Source organism: Vidua macroura, chromosome 9 (genome assembly GCF_024509145.1).
Source record: "Vidua macroura isolate BioBank_ID:100142 chromosome 9, ASM2450914v1, whole genome shotgun sequence".
Classification (NCBI taxonomy): Eukaryota; Metazoa; Chordata; class Aves; order Passeriformes; family Viduidae; genus Vidua; species Vidua macroura.
This window is the reverse complement of record NC_071579.1, coordinates 942,093-969,695: the sequence shown is the minus strand read 5'-3', so window position 1 is coordinate 969,695 and position 27,603 is coordinate 942,093. Positions and strand designations below refer to the sequence as shown.

The 27,603-nt window shown below is 59.2% G+C and overlaps 2 protein-coding genes across 4 annotated transcripts in view; both read left to right on the top strand.

Annotated features, from left to right (window-relative positions):
• MTA1 (metastasis associated 1) overlaps window positions 1–3,808 on the top strand; it is a 75,253-nt gene extending 71,445 nt beyond the window's left edge. For 2 of the 3 annotated variants that reach the window (XM_053985129.1, XM_053985128.1), the window contains one exon: window positions 2,150–3,808. In XM_053985129.1, coding sequence (XP_053841104.1) covers window positions 2,150–2,288 — 139 coding nt within the window. In that variant the 3' untranslated portion in view covers window positions 2,289–3,808. The remainder of the gene's footprint in view (window positions 1–2,149) is intronic. The other variant, XM_053985130.1, reaches the window with a different exon arrangement.
• A 7,995-nt stretch (window positions 3,809–11,803) lies between these two features.
• On the top strand, window positions 11,804–26,471 carry CRIP2 (cysteine rich protein 2). The gene is made up of 8 exons (XM_053985524.1): window positions 11,804–11,930; window positions 21,117–21,211; window positions 23,032–23,089; window positions 23,572–23,712; window positions 24,292–24,360; window positions 24,787–24,881; window positions 25,158–25,215; window positions 25,376–26,471. Exons 1-8 carry the CDS (start codon window positions 11,888–11,890, stop codon window positions 25,441–25,443), a joined length of 627 nt encoding a protein of 208 aa, XP_053841499.1. The 5' UTR covers window positions 11,804–11,887; the 3' UTR covers window positions 25,444–26,471.
• Window positions 26,472–27,603: the final 1,132 nt, after the last annotated feature.

The following is a 27,603-nucleotide window of genomic DNA, read 5'->3' as shown; positions in this document are numbered from 1 at the left end:
ATCTTATCACTTCCATTTAAAAATAGAGAGAGAAAGAAAAGGAAAAAAACCAACCCAGGCTTCTTTGTCTGACAGCCATGCTGCTTAGCTGACTGATGAGTGGTGAAAGGAGATTTTTGGCAGGCTGTGAAGAGCAGGGAAGCCTGAGCGATGGAGCATTGTCAGTGGCACGGGTTTTCTGTCGGGCATTTCACCTCTAACTTTTCCCTGAACCATCTGCTGCATTCCAGTGTCAGGAATGTAAGGCTTGTTTGTGAGCTCTGAAACAATTTGAGCTTTGTGTTGGCTCCGTAGCAATCAATCTAGCTGCAATATCTGCATATCGTCCTCCAGCTGAGGGTCAGGCTGTGTTTTCAGTCACAGCAAGTAGGTTTCCCTGAAGTTTTACACGCTCCCCCTCTCCCCTTTTTGTGTAGCTCTGTTGAGAACGGTGCTGGAAAACTGTACTGCTCTGAAGGAGCAGTTTGAAAAGTTGGTCGAATGAAAGGAATGAGTTTTTGAATTGAAGGCTCCCAGTAAGGAACTTGGCATTTATTACTCATGCAGGCGGAGGCAGTGGGTGACCTGGTCAGAATCTAGCCTGCTGGAGGATGTATTTCTGATGGCAGCATGGCTAACGGAGCACACATGGGTGCTGCAAGGAACTCTGCCGGCTGAAGGTGGATCAACTGCAGTCAAACATCTTGGAAAAGTCATTATACCAAGATTTCTTTTTTTCTCTCCCCACCACCACTATGCCAGCTAGTTTTCACCTCACCCTGTGGCCTTTTAGTTTTAGAAGGTGCTGGAGAAATGGGGACACTGGGCAAATAAAAAATGTGTCTGTGTAAGTGCAGCAGCTTGTCCTGCGCAGTGGGCAAAAAAAAAAACAAGTGAAGAGATGACCAAATCTGACAAGAAGTGATTCAAAATCTGCAGCTGAAGTTGATGGTTTGTCAGTTCTGGTGGTGCTAAGATTTTGAGGATAGAGGAGGTATTTTGACCACTTTCTTCAGCAGCCATCACACCTTAAAGGCAAAAATCATAGCACAGTGATAGGCATCAGCTCAGTGAGAAGGGCTCTCTGACAAATAAACCAAACCAACCAACCAGAACCACAACCAACAAAATGGGATTTTGGCCCCAATAGTGTTCCCTAAACGAAACTGGGGGATATGTGGCTGAAATGTGGGCTGTAGAGCCCTTCCTCTCTTGTCTCTCATGGTCAGCCAAAACCTTGTTCTGTCAGCAGCTTGTGAGGGAAGGCGATGCTGCCTTATCAGACCCTTCTGTTTCCCCAGTTCCTGAGCTGAAGACTCATAGTGGGTACTGGTGGACTACTCTTGTGAATATTTATTACTTTCCTTTCTAATCTCTACGTGCCTTTGACTACCACAACATCCTCTGTATAAAAGAGTTCCTCATTTTAATTACACAGTGCACTTTCCATTGATGCTGCATTTTTGGGTTTGGATGGGGTTTTTTAATGACACTTTGTTTATCTCTGAGCCTAGTATTAACAAAAAGAAGCAAGCAGTCATTCAGTATTTGTCTCTGTCTAACTTATTTTGGTAATTTTAAAACTTTGGTGTGTCTTTCTCTCCATATGGAAAACAGCTTCCTGGATCTGATAGGACTTGTTGCCAGTCTTGTGCATATAGGGAAGTCAAATACAAGATGTGAACCAAAAATAAAATATTAACCAAATGCAAGATGTGAATATTGCCTATCTCTGGGTTGGGTACACGCAGTGTGGGAGAAGCAAGAAGGGGAAACACCCTGTTGGTGTTGATTTGGCTTTGTAAACTTCCCCAGACCTACCTGCAGCACATCTAACTGATCAAAATAAATTCAGAATAAATCAGTGGTGTGGAAACCAGCTGTCCTGACTATTTCACATGTTCTATTCACAGCAAGAGACCCTGGTCCTACCAGGCTGGACCAGAATGCCTTCTGCCCTGCAGGGGAAGGATTCTGGAGCAGAGAATGCAGTTTCCTCTTCATTGGGGGGGTTTATAAATCAGAAAGTCTGAGTTTTCCAGGGCAGGCATTGCAGAAAGAACCATTGTCAGCCACCCCAGCAGGCGTGTGCGGGCCCCGTCTCCCTTGGAGAAGCGGAGCAGCCCACGGTGCCTCTGTAATCCGTGCCTTTCTTCCTTGCTGTCTGCAGGAAAATCCGCAAGCTGCTTTCCTCCTCGGAAGCCAAGCGAGCCGCCAGACGCCCTTACAAGCCGATTATCCTGCGGCCCGTGCAGGCAGTGCAGCTCCGCCAGCCCATGAATGATGAGCCCATAATCATCGAGGATTAACGCCGCGGATCTGCCTGCAGTCTCTCCTCCAGTATCTACTTGAGTTTCCATGGCTACAGCATTGAGCTAACTGTTGAAGAGAGGGAACTTTTGAGGAACTGTTTTGCATCTTTTAAACCCTTAAAAGGAACTCAGCCCTGCTCTGAGCCTCTGACCACAGACTGCTCTCTCTCTCTCTCTCTCTCTCTCTGTGTCTCTCTTGCACTCTCTCCTTCTCTCCTATCTTTCTTTTTTTTCTTTTTTTTTTTTTTAGGAGCCTCCTTTCCCTTTTGCTTCTACCCCTTTTGTAGAAGGGGAAGGGAAAGTAAGTTTAACTTATTAAGAGAATGTGGTCTAGTACTTTTTAGCTTTGTTTCCTCTTCTGATGTACGAAGAGCTAGAACCCTTCATTTTGTGACTGAGCTCTCGTTGCAAAGCCATTTTTATGAGGCTGTGTTGTAAGATTTTTCTTTTCTTTTCTCTTTTTTTTTTTAATTTTGTGGACGGTGCCATTTTTTAATTTCATTTATATTATTTCTTTTGTAGATAAATTTCCAATCTTTAACTGATATTTGAAAATAGGAGCTGAAAGCCAGCCCCAGGTTCAGCCAGTTTTCTTTGGTCCTGTCCCTTCTGTTTTTTGGATCATTTTGCACAGCCAGTTGTGCTCATGCACAAGACAGACCAACTCAGGCTGAGAAAGGAGTGAGCTAAGAACTGAAGAACCTTGCAGAACATTACACTAACGTTGTGTGCAGTGGAGCCAGGCTGCCAGAATTAGGTGTCCTTACTCTAGTTGCTCTCTGGGAGATGTGGCCCGTGGCGTTTCTCCCAGTAACCAGCAGTTTGCGTGCTGCCTTCTCTGTGACATCTGGGATCCTACGTGCTGTTAGGCCACCGAGAGCCAGCAGTAGGCCCAGCAAGTGTAATGAATTGCTTTGCTCTGGCTCCAAGAGTCAAGTACACCAATGCCCAGGGACATTTTGCTTAGAACTCTGAACCTGTTTGTGCATCAGTGCTTTTGGACACGTTTCCCCGGATGAGACCTGGTTTCTCTTTAATTGCATTACTGTATGTTTCCCGTTTTGAAGGGACTTTAAATTACAGCTGGGTTTTCATTTGAACACATTGTGTCTGAATTTAAGTGGTTTTTTCCCCCCCCCCTTGACATTTCTTGTGTTTGGGGTTTCTTGCATCTCTTCAACTTCTTACGTATTTGCAAGTCTGTATCATTTCTTTTTCATATGTCTTCTCACGGCAGTGCATTTGGTGGATGCCCTGCTTGGTTTTGAAAGGATGTAAACTATCATTTGCAACTTGTGCTGATCTGTACATGTACCTGCCTCAAGCAGACACAGCATGTAATAACCCCCAAGTCATTCCATATGTGTCAGCGGTGAGATGAGCCAAAGTTGTATTTGGGTTATCACAGTCCAACCGTGATTCTGTGCAACTCTCTTAACCCGCCGGGTTAGACGGAAAGGAATCCCCACAAAATGAAAACAATTCAGTTAACTTTACTTAATAAACCTGGAAAGTGAGCTTTTGTGAAACATCTGCTTTTTGTCTCTTCTGAAACGGCCACCCTCGCTCAGGTTCCGCGTGCCTGGGGCACACAGCCCTGTGCCTTCCGTCCCATCCCTGGGCTGTGTTCTGCTCTCCAGGGTCCCTGTGCCAGCAGTACAGGGCAGGAGTCCGAGTCACTCATAGCTTGATTCCTTTCCTGTGCAGTTTAAGCATTTCCTTACGTTTCAGAGGCGTCTCCGTCCCTCCTCCTCCTCCTCAAACTGGCGGCAGATGTGGGGCTGGGCCTCTGAATGAACCCTTTGTCCACAGCAGCTCCTGGTCCTGCTGCTCCGGGCCTGCCTCTGGCATGTGGCAGAGGGACATCCCTGGGGTCAGCAGCACAACCTGTGGGCAGTTCCGAGCTCTGCGTTGCTCTGTCCTCCGAGATGAGCAGCCTGGGCTCCGTGTTCGCTCTCGTTTGCTGCTCAGGAGTGGGGAGATTTATTCTGTGGCTGTGAGGGGCTCTGCACGCTGGCAGGTCTGAGTGTATCCTGTGCTACAGGTCAGGGTTTCCTGTCCACAACCTTAAAGGGAGACAGGACAGCCATTCCTGAAGGCTGTGCTACTCAGGAAGGGCTCAAAAGCCTTCAGGCTGCGAGCAGCACCGGTGACCATTGGCAGTTTTACTTTGTTGCTATCAATCCTTAGGATGAACCCTCTGTACCTGAGAAACACCAGCTGCAGGAGGGTTTTGTAACACTTCTGTCTCTGTGAGGGCAAGCGCTCGTGGGGATTCCTTCCTGTAGCAAAAGGAAATCTGAACACATCACGTTGGAAAACTCTGTGTCTGAGTTGGCCCCTGCTGGGGCTGGGGCTGGGGGAGCTCGGACAGCCCGGGGTGCCGGGGCTGCTGCTGTGCTGAGGATCCCGGGGGATGGGGATGAGCTCTCCATGAGCCCGGCAGAGGCGGCTCCGGCTGCACCGAGACTACAAGAACCACTTGGGGGTGCCAGCCCTGCGGTTTCCAACAACTTAAAAGCTTTCTTGGAGCTGCTCCAGAGATTGCTCCGGGAACGAGTCCAGGCAAGGAGAGAGAGCACGTCCTGTGCTGCCCTAACTTTGAAGGACCCTTGCGTGTCCTTCAATAGAGATGCTGTTTTCTGGCGTGTGGTAGCAGACTCCACTGCCATGTGTTTGTTTCACTGGCTTACGTTTGTAGCAGCTTGGGAGGAGAGGCTGGAAGATCCCTTCAGCCACTGACAGAAAGCGCTGGCTCTTGGGAAGTGCAGGGAGTGGTAGGTCCAGGCACTGACCTGTCTGAGCCTGAGGGGTCACTCCACTCCCTTAAGCTGCTGCTGTCACAGTCTCTCCTGTGCTGACCTCTCCTTTGTATTCACATTCCTGTGCTGTTGTTGCAGGAATTGCCTTTGGTTATTCACCCTCCTGCTCCAGAGCCTTGTCAAAATAGAGCAACGTTCATAGAGCTGTGGCAATGCCCCATTTTCCAGGTCCCTTCTTCCCCTTGCTTCCCACCTCCCAAAGAGCCCCTGAGACTGCAGGGGGAGGACAGCCTGGGGCTGGGAAGTGCTTGCCCACCCGAAGCAGGCCAAGTCTGTTGGGACGTAATAAGTTTTGCCACGTGCATTTGGGTCTTTTCCCTTAGCTGTGTGTCCCTTGCATCCCAGTCCTTCACTCCCCTCTCTGCCATGCAGCCGTGGGAGCAGATATGTCACAGGCTCAGCTGTGATCCCTGGGAGAGGGCTGTGCTCACGTGGATGGAGCATGCTGACCTCCAGACTCGGCGCCATGCTTGCAATTTTACAGGCTTAAAAAGAAGCAGGAAGCTGCTCAGGAACCCAAACATTCCTACAATACTTTATGCCAAAATGCTTTTGTTACAGATTTAATTTTTTTTTTTTTTTAAGTTAACTTTGGTATTTTGGGGGCACTTTTTTACATTGCATTTTGCGTTTTACCGGCTTGTCAGTAGCAGCTCCCTGTGGTCTCTCTTTTGCTGCTGTAACATGAAGGCAGTGCCCTGACCATAACAGCCCTGATGAAACAGTACGAAAAAAAGCAAAGTATGACCAAAATTAACAATTCCGAACCTGGCATTCCTGCTGTGGGAGGAGGGCTGTAACTGGGACACTATTGGAGAGTTGTAAAGCAAAATACATGCTGAAATTTTCTTTTGAAATGGAAATTTGGAGCCGGTGCCAGCTCTGCTGCGGGCTCTGGTTCTCTCTGCAAGTGTTACACAAGCCAGACCTTAGGAAGCTGGAGAGGCTCTTTGGGATGGTGGGATTGCATCATGGTGGAGCTGCTTCCCACTGCCACGCGAGGAGGGGGCACTCACCTGTTCACAGGGGGCATGGGATGAGCAGTGGCACAGGAGGTGTGCCAGCCTACTGGGGGATTTGTGGGAAGAGCACAAATGAAACCTGGCAGGTTTTGACTGTGAGGAGAAGGAGGGAATTTGACTCATTTACAGAAACTGGACCTTGAATCTTTTCTATTTTCCTTAATCCATCAAGAGGGCACAGACTTAAAAACACCATTAACCCAAATAAGCTTTGGCAGCAGCATTAGAGGGAGAAAGGAAAGATCACTGCAGAAAGGCAAGTCGAGGCATGACAGGCCTCTCTAGCTGGTGAGAGAGGGTTGGTTTGGGGTTTTTCCTGTTAATGTATTTATTCAGTGCCTTTCAGGATGAGGCTGCAAGAGCCAACAGTGATGGGATCTGCCGTGATCCCTGTCTTCAGAATACAAACGTGTGTCTGGAGTGTGGGTGATGTTTATGGCCCTTCCCAAGGAAGGAGGCTGGGGTGGCCACGTCCCCCTGTCCCTCCTGCCCTCGCTTCCCTCCCTGGGACTGACAGAAGGGTTTTGCTCTGCTTGAGCAGCTTCAAAAGCTGGTGGAAGACTCAGTCTCTGACAATCACATTTCACCGGTGCAGGAGAGGAAAGCTGCCTCAAGAAAAGACACACAGTAAATTCAGATGGGTTGTAGGGCTGGGGCTTGTCTCCACCTCTTCTTCAGCCTGGAAGAAAGTCAGGGCAGGTCAGGGTTGAAGCACACTTGATTCCTGCCCTGAGCTTTGCAAGTTCATTCACCACATTCCTGGAATGAGAATGAATAACATAAATTCAGCATCTTTCTGCAGACAGCTTCCTCCCTTCCCTCCTGCAAGGGGACTCTCCACCTGGCTCCAGTGCTCCGTGGGATGCTGGCAGCGTCACAGGGAGCAGATTTACAGGTTCTGGCTGGAGGGTTTTAGCCAAGTTGTGCTCCTTCAGAGATTTTCCATCTGAGCGGGAGTGAGTTTGTTCCCCCTGCCTGTGCTCTGGCTGCCCCCAGACAGGACAGGAGAGAGGTGAACGTGTGGAGCGTGTGGGTGAGGAGCCAAGCTGGGTTTCCCTTCGTCCCAGGAAGATGCCCATAATGTCTGGTGGGAAGCAAGGCCAAATGCATCCTAGTGGGTGGGTGATGCTGATGGAGAAGGAGAAGATGGTGCCACGGGGACATCGCAGCACTCGTGAGGTGCTGGATTATGCATGTCCAGTCCCTTCCCTACCCCAGGGGCTCACTGAGAGTGTCCTGGAGGTGGTGTGCACGTGGGGCACAGACACATGAAACCTGGGCAGCCACTGGGCACGCTTCTCCTGCTGCTCTGCTGGCCCTCAGAGCCACATGGCGCCATGGCCAGCCCGACCTCTGGCCATAGCATGTCTGGGGAGGCCATGGCACTGGGAGGGCTTATGACCAATTGCCCTGAGCTGAACTTTGCCACTGCAGCCTGGGTCTGAGTACAGCCCGTTCCTTGGGACACCCTTTCTTTCCCTGGAAAACCTGGGGGAGAGCTGCCGGTGCCAGCCATCCCCACCCCTGGCTGCTCTCTGCAGTCCCACCATGGCTCTGACGGGGGCTTGAGAGCTGTGCTCAGGTCTCTCCAGCTGCTTTCCTGCCTTTGGTTGATCCCACTGCACGGAGGGATCACGCCTGCCCCACGGGGTTCACACCGAGCTTCTGCATCCTCGGCACCTGCGTGCAGCCGGGTGGGATCCTCCCGGCCCGGGGCGGGCTGGCAGCCACGGCCCCTCAGGAAGCAGTCGCGGGGACAATGGGGACATCCATTCCAGATGGCAAGGACAAGATCTGTAAACCTGTTTATCGCAGGCGTGACAGCGCTATCGGCCCTGCCTGATAACGGCAGGGGCTCGGATGCCTTTTAAAGGAGAGGAGCGACAAGTGGATGGTTGGAGCTGCAGGGGCCGGGGCGCCGGGGCCGGGCGCTGACGTGCCGAGCCCTGGAGGGTGGCATGTGCTGCCTGACGAGCCCCAGCCCCTGCCAGCCCTGTCCTCTGCTCCTCCATCTTCCCCGTCTCTTGCTAATCCTTCCTAAGCCCCCGTGCTGCCTTCCCGAGCTGCGCACTGACCCTGCGGCCGCCCTGCGGCAGCAAGGCTGGGTGCCCGGCGTGTGTGGGCTGTCCCTTGTCCGTGTGGCTGCCTCCCCACCCCAGCCAGCCCCGGGCTCCTCGTTTTGGGGGACAGATTTCTCCTGTTCCAGGCAGGGTGCTGCCCTCCTCACCCTCCCGTGCCACCCCAGCTCGCCGTGTAGGCCAGCCGGATCCACGCCGGCAAGCACTGCACGTCCAGAAGGGCTGTGGAGAATAAGTGAAATAAGAAAAAAAGTGTTTTGCCAGGTTTTGTGAAAGGCTCCTTCTGTTGCATCCCATCACAGGGAACTGCTCCCAGCCCATGAAGAGAAGCCAAATCACTTTTTCCATGAAACTCCTGCCTACTCCAAGGATCTGAGGCAAAACTGGTTATAGCTGGGCTGCCCCGTGGGCAGTGGCTGTTACTTGCCATGGGCAGCAGCCATTCTTAACCACCAACCCCTGGCTGTGGGCTGTTTGGGACACGGGAGTTTCAGGGGTGGAAAAAAAGAGAAAGCTGCAGCGTGTCACCCTGGGGTGACCTTGTCATGAGGGACAGAGGGCCCTGTGCGTGTGGCTGCACGTGGTGCACCAGCCAAGGGTCTGCAGGCCACACAGGGATCACTGTGGGACACACCAAGCCAGCACCAGGGGTTTTTCCCATAACCTCTTTTATTTCCCCCCCGTCCGTCCCCCCCCAGCCTCTTCTTGCCCTGTAACAAATCCAAGGGGTCCTAGGTGCCAGAAAACATAAGAGCAGAGGAGGCTTTCCAGCCCCAGCTCCCCTTAGGAGCAGCTCTGTCTGCGTCCATCAGTTTTTGTGGTATTTGTATCTGAATGAAGAAAAAAGAGCTGAGGGGAATCGGCACGGGGAGAGGGAGAGAGGTGAGCCAAAGGAGAGGCAGCCTGGAGGGAGTTATTCCTTATTTATTCCTCACTTTCCCTTAATCTCTGCGCAAAGCTCTCCGGCTGCCCTGCCCCGGGCAGAGGTCCCAGCCTCGCGCCTTTCGCGGGCTCCCGGCGGAGGCGATCCCCGCTCCAGGGCCGGGGCCAGCCCGGCACGCTCGGCAAGCACCCCCCGTGCCCCGCAGCCCCTGCCGGGCCCTGCGGCAGCTGCTGCTGCCCGGCGAAGGGCTGCAGGCACCAGCTTTAGGATGTGGGCTTGCTTCGGTCTCAGCTGAAGAGGGGGTGCTGCAGGGATGTGGCTCCTGCTCCACTCCCCGCAGCTCCCCGAGGGAAGTGGCTGGGTTAAAGTCCTGCTTCATCGCGGAGGAAAGGCCCCTCACAGCCCCGGAGCGGGGAATTGCGGGCACGGCCAGAGCAGCGCAGATGCACGGGCAGTGCCCCAGGGGATGTGCCGGCCGGGAAGCTGCTGCCCTCAGCAGCTCGGGAAATCCCGCGGGGCCGGCGCCATCGGAGGAAAATGGGTCACCTCCCGCCACGGGTGCCAGCGCTGGGGACACGGCCCCCTCGGTTGGGACACCTCCGGGCACTGCTGCCCATGCCAGAGACCTCCCCTGGCCGCTGAAAGGCGGCTTTGTCAGCGGCTGCCAGGGAAACTCCGGCTCAGCCCTCGGGCAGGGACGGGGCCCTCCAATTTCTGACGGGAAATGCATCCTTTGGTGAAAGTTATTAATGTGCTGTCTGGGGAGAGGCACAGCGGGGCCAGGGGTGTCCCTCACGTGCCACCACCCCCCTGCCCGCCTCCTGTGTCCCCCTCGGCAGCAGGCTGGCCCCTGCCTGGCTCCGGCCGCGCTGTCCCCACAGAAGCTCGGCCAGCCCTGCTCGCTCAGCCTGTGCAAACCGAGTCACCTGTCCCCGAGGCACCAGGACATCCCTGCCCTCCGTGCAGGAGCATGCCGAGCCTAAATCGGGGAAGATTAAGACACGACCAGCTAAAGCCACTTTGCTCCTGAACCAGCATATCCGCTTGGGATTTAGCGCATTTGCAGGCAGGGATTCACACCTTTAGGTGATTTGTCTTAATTCCCCCCAGCCTCTATGTGTGAAAATCCCTTGGCCGGCACCTTCTGGGTGCTGGTTCTGCAGCGTGGCAGAGCTCAGGCTTTCTCCCGTGGCCTCCCCAAACAGGCCACAGGGTGAATGCAGCCTTCTTCCTCCTTCGCTTGCATCCCTCATCCCCCAGGGCTGGGACACCAGCTGAGGCTGCCTCAGAATGTGAAATGTGGAGGATTTCTACAGGAGACCTTTTTCAGGCTGTCCCCTCAGTGCATGAGACTGCTGCAGGCACAGGGACGCTGTGCTGGCACCTGCCTGCTGACGTGGGGTGCCTTAGGGCTGCAGACACACCGGGTACCACAGAGGGACCCACGGGAGGGCTCTGGGACTGTGCCGGAGCGGGCAGCTGGTCTTCTGGAAATCGAAAGCTCCACAGATCCCCAGCTCCTGCCCCGCCCCGGTGGCTGCAGGCCTGGGCTGGGACACACTGGCTCCACGGTGGGACACGCAGGGCTGAGCCCCTCCCGGGGGCCGTGCGGGGCCGGGGCGCCCCGGAGGCAGCGCTGCCACCTGCCCCCGCGCAGGGACCCGGCCGGCCACAAAGCCGCACATTGTTGTGACAGCAGCTGGCCGAGGAGTGACAGGGATGCCTGGGCCTTCCAACCCAGCAGGGTGCACGGGCTGTGGAGAATCCCGCTGTCGGGCATCCCCGGGCCCTCGTACTCGCCGGCAGGGTCACCCTGTCCCATCCCGGAGCCCCGGGTCCCCTTCCCAAGGCTGCCCGTGCGCCGGGGGCCGGGCGGGCGCTTGGCAGCTGCACCAGCTGCCGGCAGAGAAAGGAATTCTGTGACAATGGCGGCGGAGCAGAGCCAGGCTGCCGGCTGATGAATAATGCAGGGTTGCACCGGCGGCGCGGCAGATGTCCTGTTTACCAACACGGCAGCTCCCCAGCCACCCGGCCCTGCGCCCCTGTCACCACCCCTGTCACCCCCTGCCCTGCGCCCACCGCAGCCCCGCCGCGGAACACCACCCGGGCACAGAGGGGCTCCGCCATGGCATCCTGGCTCCTCGGGTATCCTCGCCGCGGCTTCACGGCTCCCTGAGCATCCCTTTGCAGCCGGAGGGGGTTTTGAGATGCGAGTTTCCATGGCAACGGAGCGGAATGGCGCCGGGAGCCGGGGGATGCGGGCGCTGGAGCGGGGCAGCGAGCGGGGCAGGGGCGGGGACGGGCTGCGCGCTCCCGCGGGGGATGCGAGATGCCCGAGCCCCTCTGCGGCGGCTGGCCGGGACCGCCACCCCCCAACTCATGTCCCGGGGGCGGCTGCTGGACGGACTCAGCCGGGGAGGCTCCCGGCCGGTGCTTTTTGGGGTCGGTAAAAACCCACAAGTCGCGTCGCTCAGCTACAACCTGTTTATTATGGAGGTTTTTTTTCCCAGGCAAGGAAAGTCGGGAGCACTCGTGTCCCGACTTTGGTCTTTGGGGATGGGAGACAGGGCGAGGGGTGTTCTCTCCGCCGCCGGGACCGGGCACCTGCTGCGCTGGGCTCGAGCCGGGCCGTACCGAGCCGTACCGAGCCCGGCCGCCGCTCGGCGGGCAGCCCCGCCCCGGCTCCCCCCGGGCGGCGGTGGGCGGGGGCCGGGCGGAGCGGGGCGCACGGCGCGGCACATCACAGCACGGCTCGGCACAGCGCAGCTCGGCTCCGCTCCGCTCTCCCGCCATGGCATCCAAGTGCCCCAAGTGCGACAAGACCGTGTACTTCGGTGAGCGCATCCCCGGGGCCCGGCCCCGCATCCCTTTCCCCGCGCCGAGACGCATCCCCGGGACCTCAAACCGGTCCCCCAGCCCAGAGCCGGCGCTCATCCCCGCCTTCCCCTTCCCTGAGCCCCGGTGCGTCCCCTTTTGCCCCGCTGGGACGTATCGCCCCGGTGTCCGCTCCGCCGCAGCTCCCCGCGGGGTCACCCGGAGACCTGCCCGGCAGCAGCTCCTTCTCCCCCGCGGCGCCCCCGGAGTGGCCGCGGCCCCTCCGCTCCGCATCCCCGGGCTGTGCTGAGGGCTGCTGCCCGCTGGCCCTGGGGCGGGCGACGCAGAGGGAGTGGGTGATCCCGGGCTTGCTGGGCTGAGGGGGTGGGGAAGCAGGCGGTGGGGAGCCCTGGCTGGGGTGTGTGCCCGCACCTGGGGTGCCGAGAGTGGGTTGGCTCCTGTCCCCAGGTACTGCTGGCCTGGGCCAGGGGAACGCAGCCCACTCGACACGGCCGGTTCAGGGATGGGGCTCCCGCGATTCAGAGGGTCTCTTGGGGCGGGGAAGTTGGCAGTGGCAGGTGCAAACAAAACCTTCTCGCAGCTGGTTTCTTTGATTCCCTGCAAACCTGGCCCCAGGTGTGCCACTCACCCCTCCCTGTCTCGCCTCGCAGCCAGCCCCCAGAGGGCTGTTCCCAGCTGGGCGAGCTAACGAAGGGTTTGGGGTTTCTACGGGACTTTCTCAAAGGCAGCTCCTGGGCTCGGAGATCCAGAACTCAGCACGCCCGGGCTGGGTTAGGGCAGCAGCGAGTCCCTGCAGGTCTCCGAAGGCCCTGCTTGGGGTTGTGGCTGGTCAGGATCTCCGGGAAGCGGGGCTGGCGTGCCTCCTGTCAGGCAGCGCGGGCTGAGCGCCGCCGCCCGGCTCGCAGGGAGCTGGGAGCAGCGGCTGATCCTCGGCCTCGGTGCCCCCGTGACGCTCCCCGAGGAGCTGCCCCAGCCCGAAGCCTTCCCGGCAGTGACCTGACCCCCTGGGTGAGCACCCTTGGGCCTGCACCGTGAGCTCGGGATGGCTCTGGGGGTGGATCCAGAACTCCAGCCCGAGCTGCCCCCAGGGCCCTGCTGACCACGGGGTCCAGCTGGCCTGGCTGCTTCTCTACAGCCCTCCCTACCCATCTCCCCCTCGCTGCTCTGGGGTCCAGCCCCTGTTGCCTCAGTGCGTTTGTTTGGTGGAGAAATACCAAAGGGTCCTGATGATGTTTGAGCATTGGAGGCATTGGTGCTTTCATTCTTTTCCGGCCATCTCCAAGTAAACACGGGGAAATAGGAATTTGCTGTCTTCCTCCTTTAAACAAACCTATTTGTGTGTGGGTGGGAAGGGCTTGGCCTCTTGGACGTCTTTCTTTGTATGAATCTTTTCCTTTTTAAGCAGAAAATAGTGCCTCCCCAGCCAGCTGGGCACTGACCCGGGGGCAGAGCTCCTCTCGCTCCAGGGATGAGCCTGCCATGCGTGGGGGGTCGGGGCTGGGCTGGGCTCAGAGACCCCTGCCTTGCCGGAGGAGGAGGAGGAGGCCAGGCTGTGCCAGGAGGAGAAGCGCCAGCCCCCAGCAGTCTCCGTGCTCTTTTTCTCTCCCCATGTCCTGAGGGACTTGTGGGTCTCCTGAGGATGTGGTCTGGGGCAGGGGGGGGAACAGGGCTGTACCCCCTGCCCCAGCTGCTCTCTCCCCGGGAGGGTTTCTGTAGGTGCAGTGGTCCCTGTCCTGGTCTCTGCGGCTCCCCCTCCCTGCCCGTGTGGGGACACCCTGTCCTGAAGGCAGGTGCCTGGCAGTGCCAGCCCCCATCCCACACCTTCCCGCAGGGAATACTGCCACTGCTGCCCCTGAGAGAGACTTGGGGAGAGGAGGTGGCAGTGAGCTGAAACGGGAGCAAAAAACTTCTCTGTGCTTAGAGCTGAGATAGGCTGCAGCATGTCCCTGTTGATGCCTTGAGCTTTTCCTTGAGGAACCGCCCAGGCTCTGGAAGAATAAACCTGAGTCCGTTTATTCAATGCATAAAAGCTCCATGCAAATTCTGAGCCGTCTTTCCGGGATGCGGATCCCGGGCTTTCCTCTCGGTGGTTCGGTGGGAAGGCGATGGGAGCTCCGCGTCCGGGGTTTGGTGTCGCTCCTGAATTCCTGGGCCGGCCCGAAGCTTAGCAGGGAGGTGATTCATAAAGCCCCGCTTGTTCGGGAGCCTCCCTGGCTGTGCTGAATGAGCGCTGGCAGCTCGGGCTGCCCGAATGCCTGGGATTGCAGCCGCGGGTCATGTGTGAGAAATGCCGCCGGCTCCCGCTCCCGGCCCCGCGCAGTGAGCAGCGACTGCCCAGCGCCGGCACTCCTGGGTACCGATGGAAAACTCATTTCCAGCATGCCTGTTGCTTCATGCTCCCTGGAAAAATCCAGTGGGCTCCTCCCTGCGCAGTCAGGAGGATGTGGGCGTTTCCTGAGCTACAGAATGAGCTTTTTTTCCTTTAAAAAGCACAGGGAAATATAAAAATAGTTTTTTAGCTTTTTTTTTTTTTTTTTTTTTTTTTTTTTTGAAAGGCGGTTGAGGTCTGTGACATTGTTTCCAGGAACGGTTGGGGCTAACTTTCCTGCTTTGGGAGGCTGGCTGGATGAAGTGAATGTTTGACTGTTTGACTGGAGGAGCGGCCGGCGGGTGCGGGGCCAGCTCCCGTCCCGCGCTGGCAGGTGGCAGCGGGCTGGGCTCGGGGCTTGCTTTAGGCTATCACTTCTGGCAGGAAGCTCCGGAAGGACCAGAGTCTCCCACAGCCAAAGAGCCGCGCATTTCCCCAGCTCCCTTTCACATTGCTGTGCCTTAAATGAGTTTTGCAGGGTCACCGGGAGCCCTGGCCAAGCCTTTCCGCCTCCCATCCTTTCTTCCCAGAGCAGCGGGGGATTGCGGCAGCAGGGGGTTTCCTGTTTTCCCATCCCAAAGCACGAGGCAGGCACAAGCCCCAGGGATGCAGCAAGCACACGTGCGGCGGGCTCCGGCTGCGGGCGGCTTTTGGGGAGCTCCCTGCGTGTGCTGGGGAGTGCGAGGGCTGGTGAGAGGCTGCTGCTCTATCTGTTTGGAAAGGGGCACCACGAAAGCAGGTGGGAGTCACTCAGTAGCCCCCCAGGCTTAAAGCTGCTCTCCAGCGTCGGTTTGCCGGTGGAATTCCAGAGGGAGACTGAGGACACGGACACATCCAGCTGGGAAGTGAGGGAGGGCCAAGCTCAGCGTGCTGCCAGGGGCCTGCAGCAGATGCCTGAGCCCAGGGGCACGCTGGGGCGCAGGGGGACACGGGGTGCAGCCGGGTGTGGGCTGCTCTCCCTGCAGGGCACGGCACCGCCGGGGCCGCCCGGCGAAATTCAAGCTGCAAGAAGCCACTCTGCAATTAATAAGTAACTTCTGCACTTGGCTCCAGGCAGGGAGACGGTGGGGCAGGAGCGGCAGCAGGGCTGGATTTCCATTACAGCCCTCCCTAACAAAGGAAGCGGCTCCTCAAGCGCAGCCGCTGCAGTGTCGGTACGTCCGTGTCGGCACAGCCCTGGCCCTCCAGCACGGAGCGGGCTGGGCTCCTTGGGAACTGCCCCCTCCCAGCTCTGGGAGGGTGAGTGGACCTTGCAGAATGGTAACTGAGGATGCTCCACTCCCCTGCTCCCCGCCCAGAGCCCGGCCGATGGGAGGGGATGCCTCTGTGGGAAGCTGAAGAATGGGCTGATTAGCATTAATTTTTACCTCAGGAAAAAAGCACGGGCTAGAGAAAATAGTTTGTGGGAGTGTGGAACAGGGTGGTTTGAGGGCTGGCTCCCCTTGCTCTTGTGTCCTGGGCTTTGCTGGGGCTCCTGGCAGTGTGGTGCTGGCATTGGCAGCAGTGGGGAGCGGTGCTGCTCCTGGGGCTGCGGGTGATGGAGGCTTAGAGCTGGCAGGCAGCCCTCTGCCAACCCAGGGCTGGTCCTGGGTGACTCAGTTTGGTGTCTGGATTATAGAGTCCTGCACCCGTGTCCCACCTTCTAGGCAGACAGAGATCCTCACGTTCCCATCCTCCCTCTGGTCCCTGACAGGAGCACAGGGATGGGGAGAGGTGAGGTGATGGGGCTGGAAAAGAAAGGGAGGGAAAGGCGGAGCAGGAACACCCAAGCAAGAAGTAATGGAATAATGGAAAATCTGTCACGGCAGTGTTGCAACCAAACACAGAGCCTGGAGCGTGAGCCGTGGTGCCACTTCTGGTTGTGGTGGTGCACATTGCTCCTGCCAAGGGCCCTGATGCTACCAGGGAGGCGACGGTGGGAGACGGGTCCTGGCATGAGGATGGGGAGAGCTGTCCCACCATGGGGAGCCCCAGTGCTGCAGCCCCTGAGCAGCCTCAGCCCTGGGCCAAACCCTGCTTGGAGCTGTGGGGGGCCAGCAGGGTGGGGAGGTGAGGAGCCATGGGGCAGGAGGGGCGCTTTGACAAGCTTGGCTGCTCCAGCATGTCCCAGAATCCTGCTCTTGCTGAAACGGGCCAGGAAACTGTCTTATTCTCCCAGCACTGCCTGCCAGAGATGACATCTCAGTGTGCAGAGGGAAGGAACACTGTGCTCTGAACCAGCCAGGGAGTGGTTTGGTGTGTGTCTGCCTGTGCCCGGCTCTCACTGGCCGCTCTGCCCCTGGCTGTGTGGTGGGCGAGGGGAGGGCTGCAGGTGGGCCTCTGATTTTTCTGGTGGTGTCCCTTGGCAGTGTGGGCTGCATCCCCTGCCCCTCCGGGGTCCTGCCTGCCGTGCCTCACATGCAGGGCTGCTACGGAAAGCAGCTGATTCCTTGGGCTCAGCCCTAGCTGGACCCAGTGCCTGGCTGGAAACACCGCTGATCCTCTCCCAGCACAGACACAGCCAAGCTGCCCCACCTCAAACGCATCCCATTCACGTGCTGCTTGACGAAGCTCTGTGGAAAATGGTGAGGAGGGACTTGCTGGAGGCTGCCCTGCCAACCAGAGCGGGAGATTGGAGGCTCCTGGCCAGGGAAGTGCTTGCAGTAGGTGAGGCTGTGTCAGAGGAGAGGCAGGGAGCAGCAGGGTGGACGGGAGCAGTGCTGTGCACCAAATCAAACATTTGGTTCGAGCATTTCCAGTGCTGTGGCTGGAAATTTAACAACCTTCTCTTGTACCTGGGGGTTTGGACCCTGGGGAAGACCTTGTCTCTCCCCTTGGCTGGAAGCGGGAGCCCCCCCAGGATATTCCCTGCTCCCCCCCGGCTGCGCTCCGCAGCAAGGCCGTTCTGAGCTGCCTTTGTTGCACACTTGGAGGGAGCCCAGCAAGCTGCCTTCCCTTGCCTTGCTGCAGGGGAGCTAAATATATATGTTTGGCCACAAATCAGGGTGCGGTGTAAGCGTCAGCGCCGGCTGTGGGATGGGGAGAGGAGCTGTGCCTGAGGAGGGCAGGGCTGGGGATGGGCTGAGGAGCACGGGAGGGCAGGGCAGCGTGCTGGGATATGGCCTGGCATGGCAAGGGCAGGAAATCCTCAACCTGTCCTTCCACCTTTTCCATCTCCTGGCCACTTTGTGAGGAACTGGGGAAGGGATGAGGCTGCTGGCTCATGGCTCTTGGCTTTGTTTCCAGCTGTCTACCAGGCTCCTTTCCTTGTACTTTTCTTTCTTCATTCCTTTGTGTCTGCAACTGCTCTGAAGTGAATCTGCAATCAGTCTGACAGCAACCCCCTCTGCCAGGGATGCCTGTCTCTGGATCCCTGTGGGGATTTGGCGTCCTTACTGCCAGACTGGGCTTTTGTCAGCCCTTCCCGGTGCCCTGCCAGGGCTGCGGTAGGACGGATGGGGCACAGCCCTTTGCAGAGACGCAGCTGCAGTTATGGCTCCTTTTGCTGAATAAGCCTCCGCCTGGGAGCAGCACTGACGTCAGGCTGTGGAAATACCTGTGCGAGGGCCTGGGGCTGGCTCGGTGCGGCCGGCGGCACAGAAACTGGGAGGAGGGATGCTCTTTTCCCATCCTGAGAAGATGCGCCCATCTCTGGCCCGTGCCAGCTGCTTTGTCTGGGCACGGCGGGTAATTAAGGGCTGAGCCGCGTTGTCTCTGGGGCGGGGCTGCCGTGGAGCCACGGGATCAGTCTGCCTTGACAGCCCCTCGGCTGCTTGCCTGCTCCTGGCCTCTGGTGTCCCTCGGCAGCGTGGGCTGCATCCCCTGCACACAGCACATCCACCCCGCAGCTATGTCCTGCAGCCAGGCGTGTTCCCGGCTGTGCCTCAACCTTTCCTCGGGGGTGTTTCCTCTGGGGAGAGGTTTATTATCCATGGGCACCCCGTGCCCACCCACACAGGGCTGGCAAACCCCTGAGCCACACACAGAGGCCAAATTCCTGCAGTCAAGCACCCCTAACCCTGCCCCTTCCAGGGGGTGCTGCCCAGCTGGTTTAAATTCGGCTGGCTGCAGGGCTGAGTGTGTAAGGGGGAATTCGGGGGCCAGAGCAGGACGTGTGCGCCCGATGTCCGTGCTGGGAGAGCACGGGGCACGGCCTTTGGTGGCACAGGCTGGCTGCAGTGACAAGTCTGCTCCGTGCCATCCCCTGCTCGGAGCCGGACACAGCCCCGCACTGCCAGCCCCGGGCTGCTCCTGCTGCTCCTGCAGGGCCGATGCTGGGCGACCCCCGGGGCTGCCGGGCTGAGGAGCGGGGCTCCCCCGGCAGCAGGAGGATGTGGCCAGAGCCTTTTCCTCTGGAGCTGATGCAACAGCAGAGCGGCTGTGGCCGAGTGACAGGAAATCTGGGCGCTGGTCCCTTCCCTCCGCAGTGATTTATGGGATGGTGTGGCCGCAGGCTGCTGCGCTGGAAATGGGCCGGGGTGGCTCCAAGCTGCTTCCTCTGCTCGGTGCAAACAATGCCTTCTGGACAGCCATCCCGGCTGTGCCGGTCCCGGATGCATCCCCCGGGAATCCTTGTTTGCAGCCAGAGGATGCCCGACCGGCCTCTGGGGGCATTTCCATCTGGAGGCGAGGGCAGCCCCCGTGGTTCCCGGGCTGTCCCTGCGCTCCGGGCCGCCCCCTCCCTCCTGCCCCATCCCCTGCCACGGCCTGTGCGTGCCACTCCTGCTCTGCGTGGCTCAGGGATGCATGGGCAGGGGGGTACATCTGGCAGGGAGGAGCCAGGATCTGGCTGAAATATTCCATCTGCTGAAATATTATTTTGGGGTGGGGTCACTGGGGGAGCGTTTTGTATCGCGGGAGCAGGAAGGAGCTGGTGGGGGCTGTGGCCAGCTATAATTGTCATGGCCTCTGGAAAACATCCGCCGGGAGCTTCCTTCTTGCTTTGTACCCGTGGCGGCGCTGGGTCGGGGCAGGGGGGGAGCTCGGGGTGACGCGGCCGGAGCACAGCCCGGCCTGGCTGTGTGTGCATCCACTGTGACAAAGCCGAGAGCTTCTTTGGCCCCGAGCCCCTGGCTCGGCTCTCAGCCCATCACGCTCGGTTTCCCTCCCTGGCCACCCCGGGGAGGAACCTTCCTGGCGGGAGGGCTGGGAGGATGCCGGGCTCCTGCAATGGCCCCAGGGCAGTGGGGTGCTGGGACCTCCGTATTCCCCTAGTTTTGGGGGATCCCTGGGGTCTGGGGGGGCCTGGGGGGCTCCAGGCTGTGCTACCTTCTGTGAGGAGCTGGGGAGACACAGCCCCCCTGGGCTTGGAGCCAGCAGGGATTAGCCCTGGCAACTTTGGGCAGGCAGGCCAGATCCCAGGCTCTGGTGGGGCATCCCTTCACCCTGCTGTCTGCTCCTGCCTGGGCTTGGTTCAACAGCCTGTGTGTCACCAGCAGGAGGTGGATTTGGAGTTTCTTCCAACCGACGTGAGTCCCCAAAGTCCATCTCTCGTGTGCTTGCTTGGGGGTGCTCTCGGGAGTCTCCTGTGCGCCCTGGTACGATGGCTCTGGCTCTGCCCCGTCGCACTGCCCCTCCCTCCCACCACTGGCTCTGCTCTGGGACGGAATTTTTGGGTGATGATGGCATTGTTTCAGCTTATCTTGGCCTTGAGCCGTGCCCCGGATGCAGCTGTTTGCCTTGGGAGGAGGGTGGCTCTAGAAGGCCGGAGTTGCCCTTTGGGGAGCTCTTGACACCCATCTCGACTGGACGCAAACAGGTGACATTTGCTGAGGTCCTCGGGGGGAAACCCGACATCGCGGAGGAGGTCTTCTCACGGAGTGCAGCCAGCTCTGGTTGCACTTTTATTTGCTTGTTAAATATTTTATTTGGCTCTCCTGATTTGGTTTTACGGTGGCTTTAACGGGCTCACATTGTTTTCCAGCTGTCTCTGCACATGTGCAGGGCAGAGGGAGGGCCAGCAGGAATCCGTGGGGGGCACAAGGCAGCCTGCGGCCGCCCAGGAGCTGGGAGGGAGAAGGGATGGTGCAAGGCTGGGGATGCAAGAGGAGCACTGGCAGCCTGTGCTGCCTCCCAGGGTGCTCCTGGAGACCTACAGCTCAGGGCCAGATGGAAGGATTGTATTTGTATCCATACAACCAGTCTCAAAGCATTTGCCTTCCCTGAATTTGCCCACTGGTGCTTTGACTCTGTTTCCAGTGCTGGCAGCGATTTGCTCTGCAGGTTTGTGGCCGCGCAAGGACGGTGGCCGCGCTCCCATCCGCACGTGCTGCCTGTTCCCGGGCTGGGGCGCGGGGGACAGGTGTTTTCCAGGCCACATGTCCATGCTGGGTGACAGTGGAGGCCGTCTGGCATCCCCTCCTCCTGGGAGCATCTCTGGAGCTGCGGCTGAGGCTCCCCGGGGAGAGGCTGAGTGTGCGTGGGGGGAGTGTGACTGCAAGGGCGGGGTGGGCATGGAAACGCCAAATATTTGAATGGGAGTGAAGTCATCCCGGGTAATGTGGCGGGTAAAAATAGACACGGGGAGTAGGAAAGAAAATGCTACCGTTGCTGGACTGGCGCGTGGGAAAGCACAGCTGGGCGGTGTCCTGCTTCCAGCTGGGACAGGGTTAATATTCTTCTTAATACAGAGACTGGGGGGTTTGTGCCCACGTCCCACAGGGCTGCAGGGTCCTGGGGGCTGCAGCACAGTGGCTCCTGTTTCCTGCAGCGTGGCTGACGTGCACGGTGTGAGCAGCCCCTCTTGGATGCAGCTGCCCCCGGTTCCCACAGCCTGGCCTCCCCCGGGGCTTTAGCGGGTGCTGGGCAGTGGCTCACGCCTCTCTCGTGTCCCCTGCAGCTGAGAAGGTGTCTTCCCTGGGCAAGGACTGGCACAAGTTCTGCCTGAAGTGTGAGCGCTGCAACAAGACCCTGACCCCGGGCGGGCACGCTGAGGTAAGAGCGGGCAGGGTGGGAGCCGTGCCGGCACTCAGGGGGGCCCGGTGGGATGAAAATCCCAAAGCCAGGGCTGGGGCAGATATCTGATGCCATGTGGAGGCGTTGTCCCTGCGGCACGCGAGCCCAGGAGAACGCACCGTGGCTTCAAACGCTGCTGCTGCAACTCGGGCTGCTCTTGTTTGTGCACAGCCCTGGGCAAGCCACAGAGTGGTGCTGGCACTACGTGTGGTGACCCTACTGTGTCACCCTGGGCTCCCAGGCAGCTGTGGTGGGGCTTGGCGTGCCCCAGTAAGCACTTGAAGCTCCATGCACTGCCCAGACTTGTCTGGGCAATGCCCAGGCTTTGGAGAGAGGTGTGCGTGCGCTGAGAGCCTGCACTGACCTGTGGTTAAAACCACCGAGAACGGGGAATGCCTGGGTTGGCACGGCAACGAGAGCTCGGCACCGCTGCTCTCCGTGCCTCGGAGCTTTTGCTGGAGTGCGGTGCCACTGCCACTCCCCTGCCCTTGGGAGTGTGAAGGCGCCGTGCTGCTGCTTGCAGCTGCTCAGCCTTAGGGGCAGCTGCGTTTCTGCCGTGCGGCGTCCCTGCGTGACACGCGGTGCCCTGGGTTTGCACAGCACCTGTCGTTCCACACTGTCACCAGCTCCTTAGCTTGGCTCTTGCCGGCAGCACAGCTGGGGACCAGCAGGGACAGCCGTGCTGGTGGCCCCCAGCCCGTGGGGAAGTGGGGCTTGTCCTGCCAGCGAGGTGGATCTGTGCTCCAGACCGGGTTAAGCCCAGAAGTTTTGCTGCTTCTCCATATAAGGCTGGATTCTGTTCCCACAGGGGATGGCGGCCAAGCCCCACTGACACTGCCGACAGCAGATTTGGCCCTTCCCTGCTTTTTCTCCCTCCTTTTGAGGAGGCTAGGTTGGAAAGGTGTCGCGGGGAGACCAGTTAAATGTTTACCCTCCCCTCTGGCCTGGCAACGCTGTGAGCACGCTCATATTTATGCCTTGCAATATTTTGCAGCTCCCTGTGGCCAGCCCAGAGCCTTTTCCCTCCCTCCCTCAGCCTCACCTCCGGCTGTCCCGGCCCTCGCTTTTGGCACGGCACCTCTGCTCAGCTGCCACCCTGCCTGCCCTTCGTGAGCAAGGAGGGAGTGCTTGCCTTGCAGCAGAGGGATGGAGGGCAGGAGCACGGGGCAGGAGCAGGGCTGAGGTGCTGAGCGGGGCCGAGCAGACGGTGGGGTGGGATCCTGCCTGAGCACGGGCTCCCAGTGGGTTTTCTACCCAGGGCAGTGCGTGTGGCAGCCCTGCTGGGCCCCTGCTCCAGCCACAAACACTCTTTCTTTTCTCTTGGACTGGGTTCCAGCTGGCCCATGAGAAACGGGGAGTTCTGGGGCTTATCGCCTGCCTCCTGCCTTCCTGTGATAATCACCCCAGACGATAGTGGGGTCGATAGCAGCGGGGCTGGGACCAGAGCCCGTGCGGGGCCTCTGATCTTGGGCCAAGGTGAGGGAAAGGCAAAGCTGAGCTCCCACGGTGCTCTGAGCACTGAGAGTGGCCTGGCTGTGCAGAGCATGCTGAGGGGCGAGGCCATGCCTTGCTGGCCGTGGCCACTGGTGCTCCAGCCCCAGGGCACGGACCTGTGCACAACAGCCTGAGTGCAAGCCCCGAGTGCTCAGGCTGGGTTAGGCTGGTGCTGCAGACCCAAAACTGGGTGCATTTTAGGGTGCTGGCGTGGCCATGGTGGTCTCTGAGCACCAGAGGATGAAGGTGCTCCTGAGGGAACCGTGGCCACCGCTCAGCATCCTAACACTGCCCTCTCTCCCCAGCACGATGGGAAGCCCTTCTGCCACAAGCCCTGTTACGCCACGCTGTTCGGCCCCAAAGGTACGTGCGTGTCCCCGCTGCCTGTGGTGCTGTGCTTGGGGCTGCAGGAGGGGCCAGGTCCCCTCATCCTCACTGGTGGCCCCAGCAACATCCTAGAGGCCAGGCTAGCATGGGCTGAGCATCAAGCCAACAAACTGCAGTCCCAGGCCTGCTGTCTGCTTGTGCAGGGGGAGAGAAGAGCTGCTGGAGGGAAGGACGGAGGGAGGGAGGGAGGAAGGAATCTATTCTGACAGCTGCCCTTTTTTTTTTTTTTTTTTTTAACATTTAAAAAAACAAATTCCCATTCAAACAGAAGGTGGAGTTAGTCTCCTATCCCCGATGTGGCTGGAGAAAGCTTGGGTCAGGAGAAAGCAAGCCAGGGCTGAAGTGCAGCTGTGGTCCCTGACTCAGCAGGGCTGGGGGAGGAGGCACAGGGGGCTGGGGGGACAATGGAGACCCCGAGGGCTCCCAGGCCACCGCAGCCTCTCTGTGTCCCTCTGCAGGGGTGAACATCGGTGGGGCCGGCTCCTACATCTACGACAAGCCGCAGATCGAGGGGCAGACTGCTCCAGGACCCATCGAGCACCCGGTGAAGGTGGAGGAGAGGAAGGTGAATGCTGCACCTCCCAAGGGACCCAGCAAAGGTGAGGGGCAGGACAGGCAGCCTGGCCCTTTGCCCTGCTGGGCAGCCAGTGCAGAGCCACTGTGTTTGGTGACAGTGTGGGCTGCAGGGTTTGTGTGTGGGGTCCACCCCACCCCGGTGTGTCCTGGCTGAGATGTCCCCCCACTTCCCAGGCATGTGTCCTCTTCTGTGGCAGGCACATTCGTCTCTCTCTCAGGATTTTTTCATAGAGGAGCACACAGAGAAGAAAGAAAAAACAATTTCTATTTCTGCTCCTTGTTTTTCCCATGTGGAATGTGTTTGGAGAATTGTTTACCTGGGGTGATTGCTTGATTGGATTCTGGTGAGGATTGTTTGAGCCTGGTGGCCAATCAGACCCACCTGTGGCTGGGCTCTCGCAAGAGGGTCACGAGTTGTGAGTGAGTTAGATATGGTAGTTAAAAAAAGTAGGTTTGTAGTTTTAGTATCTCCTTTAAATAGTACATTAATGTATTATAGCATAGTTACAATAAGGAAATCATTCAGCCTTCTGAACTGGAGCCAGACATCAGCATTTCTTCCCACTGGGTTCACCTGCATTTACAATACTCTTCTCTTCCAGCCTCCAGTGTCACCACCTTCACCGGGGAGCCCAACATGTGCCCGCGCTGTGGCAAGAGGGTCTACTTTGGTAAGGTGGCAAGAGGGCAGCGTGTGCTTACCTCAGGGTGGCATGGCCCTGCAAGGCGGCATGAGCCCGTGGGGCTGGGCTCTGTGCAGGAACCCTGGGGCACGCAGAGAGGCTGGGAGCGGGGTTTGGATCCAAGAGGGGGGTGTGGGTACAGAGGGATGTGCCTGAGGGGCCTTCAGGGATGGGTCCTCTTGGATATACTGGTGGGAGAAGGGCTTTACCTGCTTTGTATCCCCTGCTGTGTCACCTCCCATGTGGTAATAGCTGTCCTCAGCCATCCTCTGTCGCCTTCCAGGCAGCAGAGGGGTGGGAGGGATGTGGGAGGCTGAGGGCTCTGCTGGGATTTTGTGATACCCCCATGGGGAATGCTCCCCCTCAGCGTATTGCAGGGGGCTGGTGTGACCCTCCCTCCTTGTCCCACTCCAGCTGAGAAGGTGACTTCACTGGGGAAGGACTGGCACCGTCCCTGCCTACGCTGTGAGCGCTGCAGCAAGACGCTGACCCCGGGGGGGCACGCTGAGGTAAGGGGGTACCAGCCTCAGAGCCCCAGCCTGCACACCTGGGGATGCCAGTGGGGCATGACTGAGATGTCCCAGGCCATCCTGATGGCACCCACCGCCTTTGCTGGAGGGCAGGGCTGGGAGGAGCAGCCCCTCAGCCTGAGGAAGTGCTGGGCTTGCTGAGGTGTCTGCAGGGGAAGAGCAAGAGAGGTGTCCAGCCAGGTGGACACGCCCTGGGGACCGGATTTGGCCTGGCCCCCAGCCCAGGTGACAGGTTTTTCTCTCTGCCCCGCACAGCACGATGGACAGCCGTACTGCCACAAGCCCTGCTACGGGATCCTCTTCGGGCCAAAGGGTGAGTGAGAGCCTGGGAGCACAAGGGAGGGACCCAGACCCAGGGCACGTGCCCCGTGTGGGCTGCCACTGTCGATGCTCATGCCACCACCCAGAGGGGACACCTCCCTGGAGCATGCCAGCTTCCCGCCCGTGTCCTCACCCTCCCGTTTCTTGTGCAGGTGTCAACACCGGAGCTGTGGGAAGCTACATCTATGACAAAGACCCTGAGGTGAAGAACCAGCCCTAGGCAGCGTCCCTGCCCGCCTGCCCGCACGCTCTGTGCCCCTCCTGTACTAACCTCCTGCTCCCAGCCCGGGCAGAGCTTCACCGGGCTGGCCACAGAGCTGTGCCCTCTCTGCTGTCTCTACTCCGGGCGGGACAGCTCTGCCCCTGGGTTATTATCATGGTCTCTAATATAAGCTTCAGTGTTTTAAGGCTAAGGTAGAAGGTATCTCTGGTGGTTCCCAATGCGCTCTGCCCTCCCCAGCCCTCCCGCCAGCCCCCCGAGCGTGGCAGGCAGCGGGGCAGGTGTGGGCAAGGGATGGCAGGTGGCACGCAAAGGGCTGAGGATGGAGGAAGGTGGTGGCATGAATCCCACCGTGGGAGGGTGCTCCAGGCTGTCCCTCAGTGCTTGGGGCTGGGGTGAGGGTGTGCAGCCCTCTTCCTCACCAGCTGCTGGAGATGTGTGACACCTGGCAGCACTGCCCTTCTCCTGGCCCTTCCCAGGCTCCATGCCCTGGCTCTCACTGTCCCTGGGTCCCACAGCTGGCCCTGTCCACTGTCAGGTCTGGCAGCTCCCTACATCCCTGTCTTTGAATCCCTGTAGGTGCACCCAGGCAGGTGCCCCAGCCCACCCTGCGGGCTGGTTTAGGTTGGTGCCCCCCAGCCTGATCCCCCTGGAGGCACAGCCTGCAAAGGCTGCAGCCCTTGTGGAGGGGGCTCTCCTCTCCCCACCTTTGGAGGACAGAGCGCATTGGGCTGCTGGCCTGGGCAGCAGGACCCCCCCCCTCCTGCTTCCCAGAGCCAGAGGTTTCTCATTGTTGTTGTTTATTTATAAGCAGTTGTAAATGTGCTCCTCGCTTTGGAGAATGACACGTGCCCCCCTCTCACCCGCGCACGCCCGGCCCTGCTGCTGCCCAGGAGAGCAGGGAGAGGGCTGGGGCAGGACCCGCCGGGGCAGCGAGCCCTGGGTGCCAGCACCCCGCTCTCTTCAGGCTCCCTGTGCTGCTGCAGGGCTGACTTTTGTTATTTGCTGACAATAAAGGTTTTGAGAGATGCGCTGTGCAGCTCAGCTCCGCGTGGAGGTGGGGGAAGCTGTGCACACCACACAACATCCCTCGGGTCCCACGACAAGGTGGGCCCCTGCTGCTGGGGCCGGCCTGAGCAGCTCCAGCTGAGCCCGAGCTCCTCCCGAGGAGCTGTTCCCTGCACAACGGGCGTGTAGGAAGCTGTGCTGGCCCTGCAGACGGGATGGGGTGGGGTGGGATGGGTCCTTCCCAGCTTTGGGGAGTGGGAAACTTGGGGAAAGAAGTTAAAGAGCAGGTGCCATTGCTCCCCCCAGCCCGGGCGTGCTGAACAGGCACAGTGCCTGAGTGGGGCTGCCATTGGGAAAGCTCGGCCTGGCAGCAGCAGGGCAGGAATGCAGGGTGGGGGCATTGGCCAGCCCCCGGGGGCTGCCCTGTCCCCAGGCAGATCGCAGCCCTGCTGCCAGGCCTGGTTTTAGACATCCAGCTATTCCCCCTCGGAGCTGGGCGTCTGGAGAGTGAGGCACGGAGCTGCCAAGCCAAACACCGGCTCTGGGAACTGCTGCTCGGGCTCGTCCCTTCTGTCACGTTCTTGCAAGAACCCCGTTGGGCTGCCTGCTGGCCGTGCCCCCCCCCGGGGACCCGGGCATCCCGGTGGCCCTGTCTGCTGGGGAAAGCAGAGCCCTGCTGGCCCCCGCGATGGCTGAGCCCAGCCCCAGCCCCGCAGCTGCTCCGTTGCCGTGCAGGAGGGGTTGGTTGCCAGCCACAGCCAGGGCACGGCTGGGAAATGCTGCGGGAAGGCAGAGAGCAGCGGCTTTTCCCTCCTGGCAGCAATCCCAGCGGCACGAAGCCTTTTCCCAGGCACAGAGGGCCCGGCAGCGCAGCTCCCGGCTCGGGGAACGGGCTCAGTGTGTTCGTGTTTTGCTGGGGTTTCCATGGAGACTTGACCCCGCGGATGCTTTAGGGACAGGGCTGCGGTGTAAATCAGAGCGGTGTCGCTCTGCCGGCTCCTCTCCTGACCCGCAGCTGGGCCCTCTCAGCCAGAATTTGCCGAGTTTGCCCCGTGCGGCAGCAGCCGTGCTGAGCTGGGGGTGCCCATGGCTCATCCGGGGCCCAGCAGAGCTGCCAGCAGCGCCCTCGGCACGCAGCCATCTCCCCTTGCA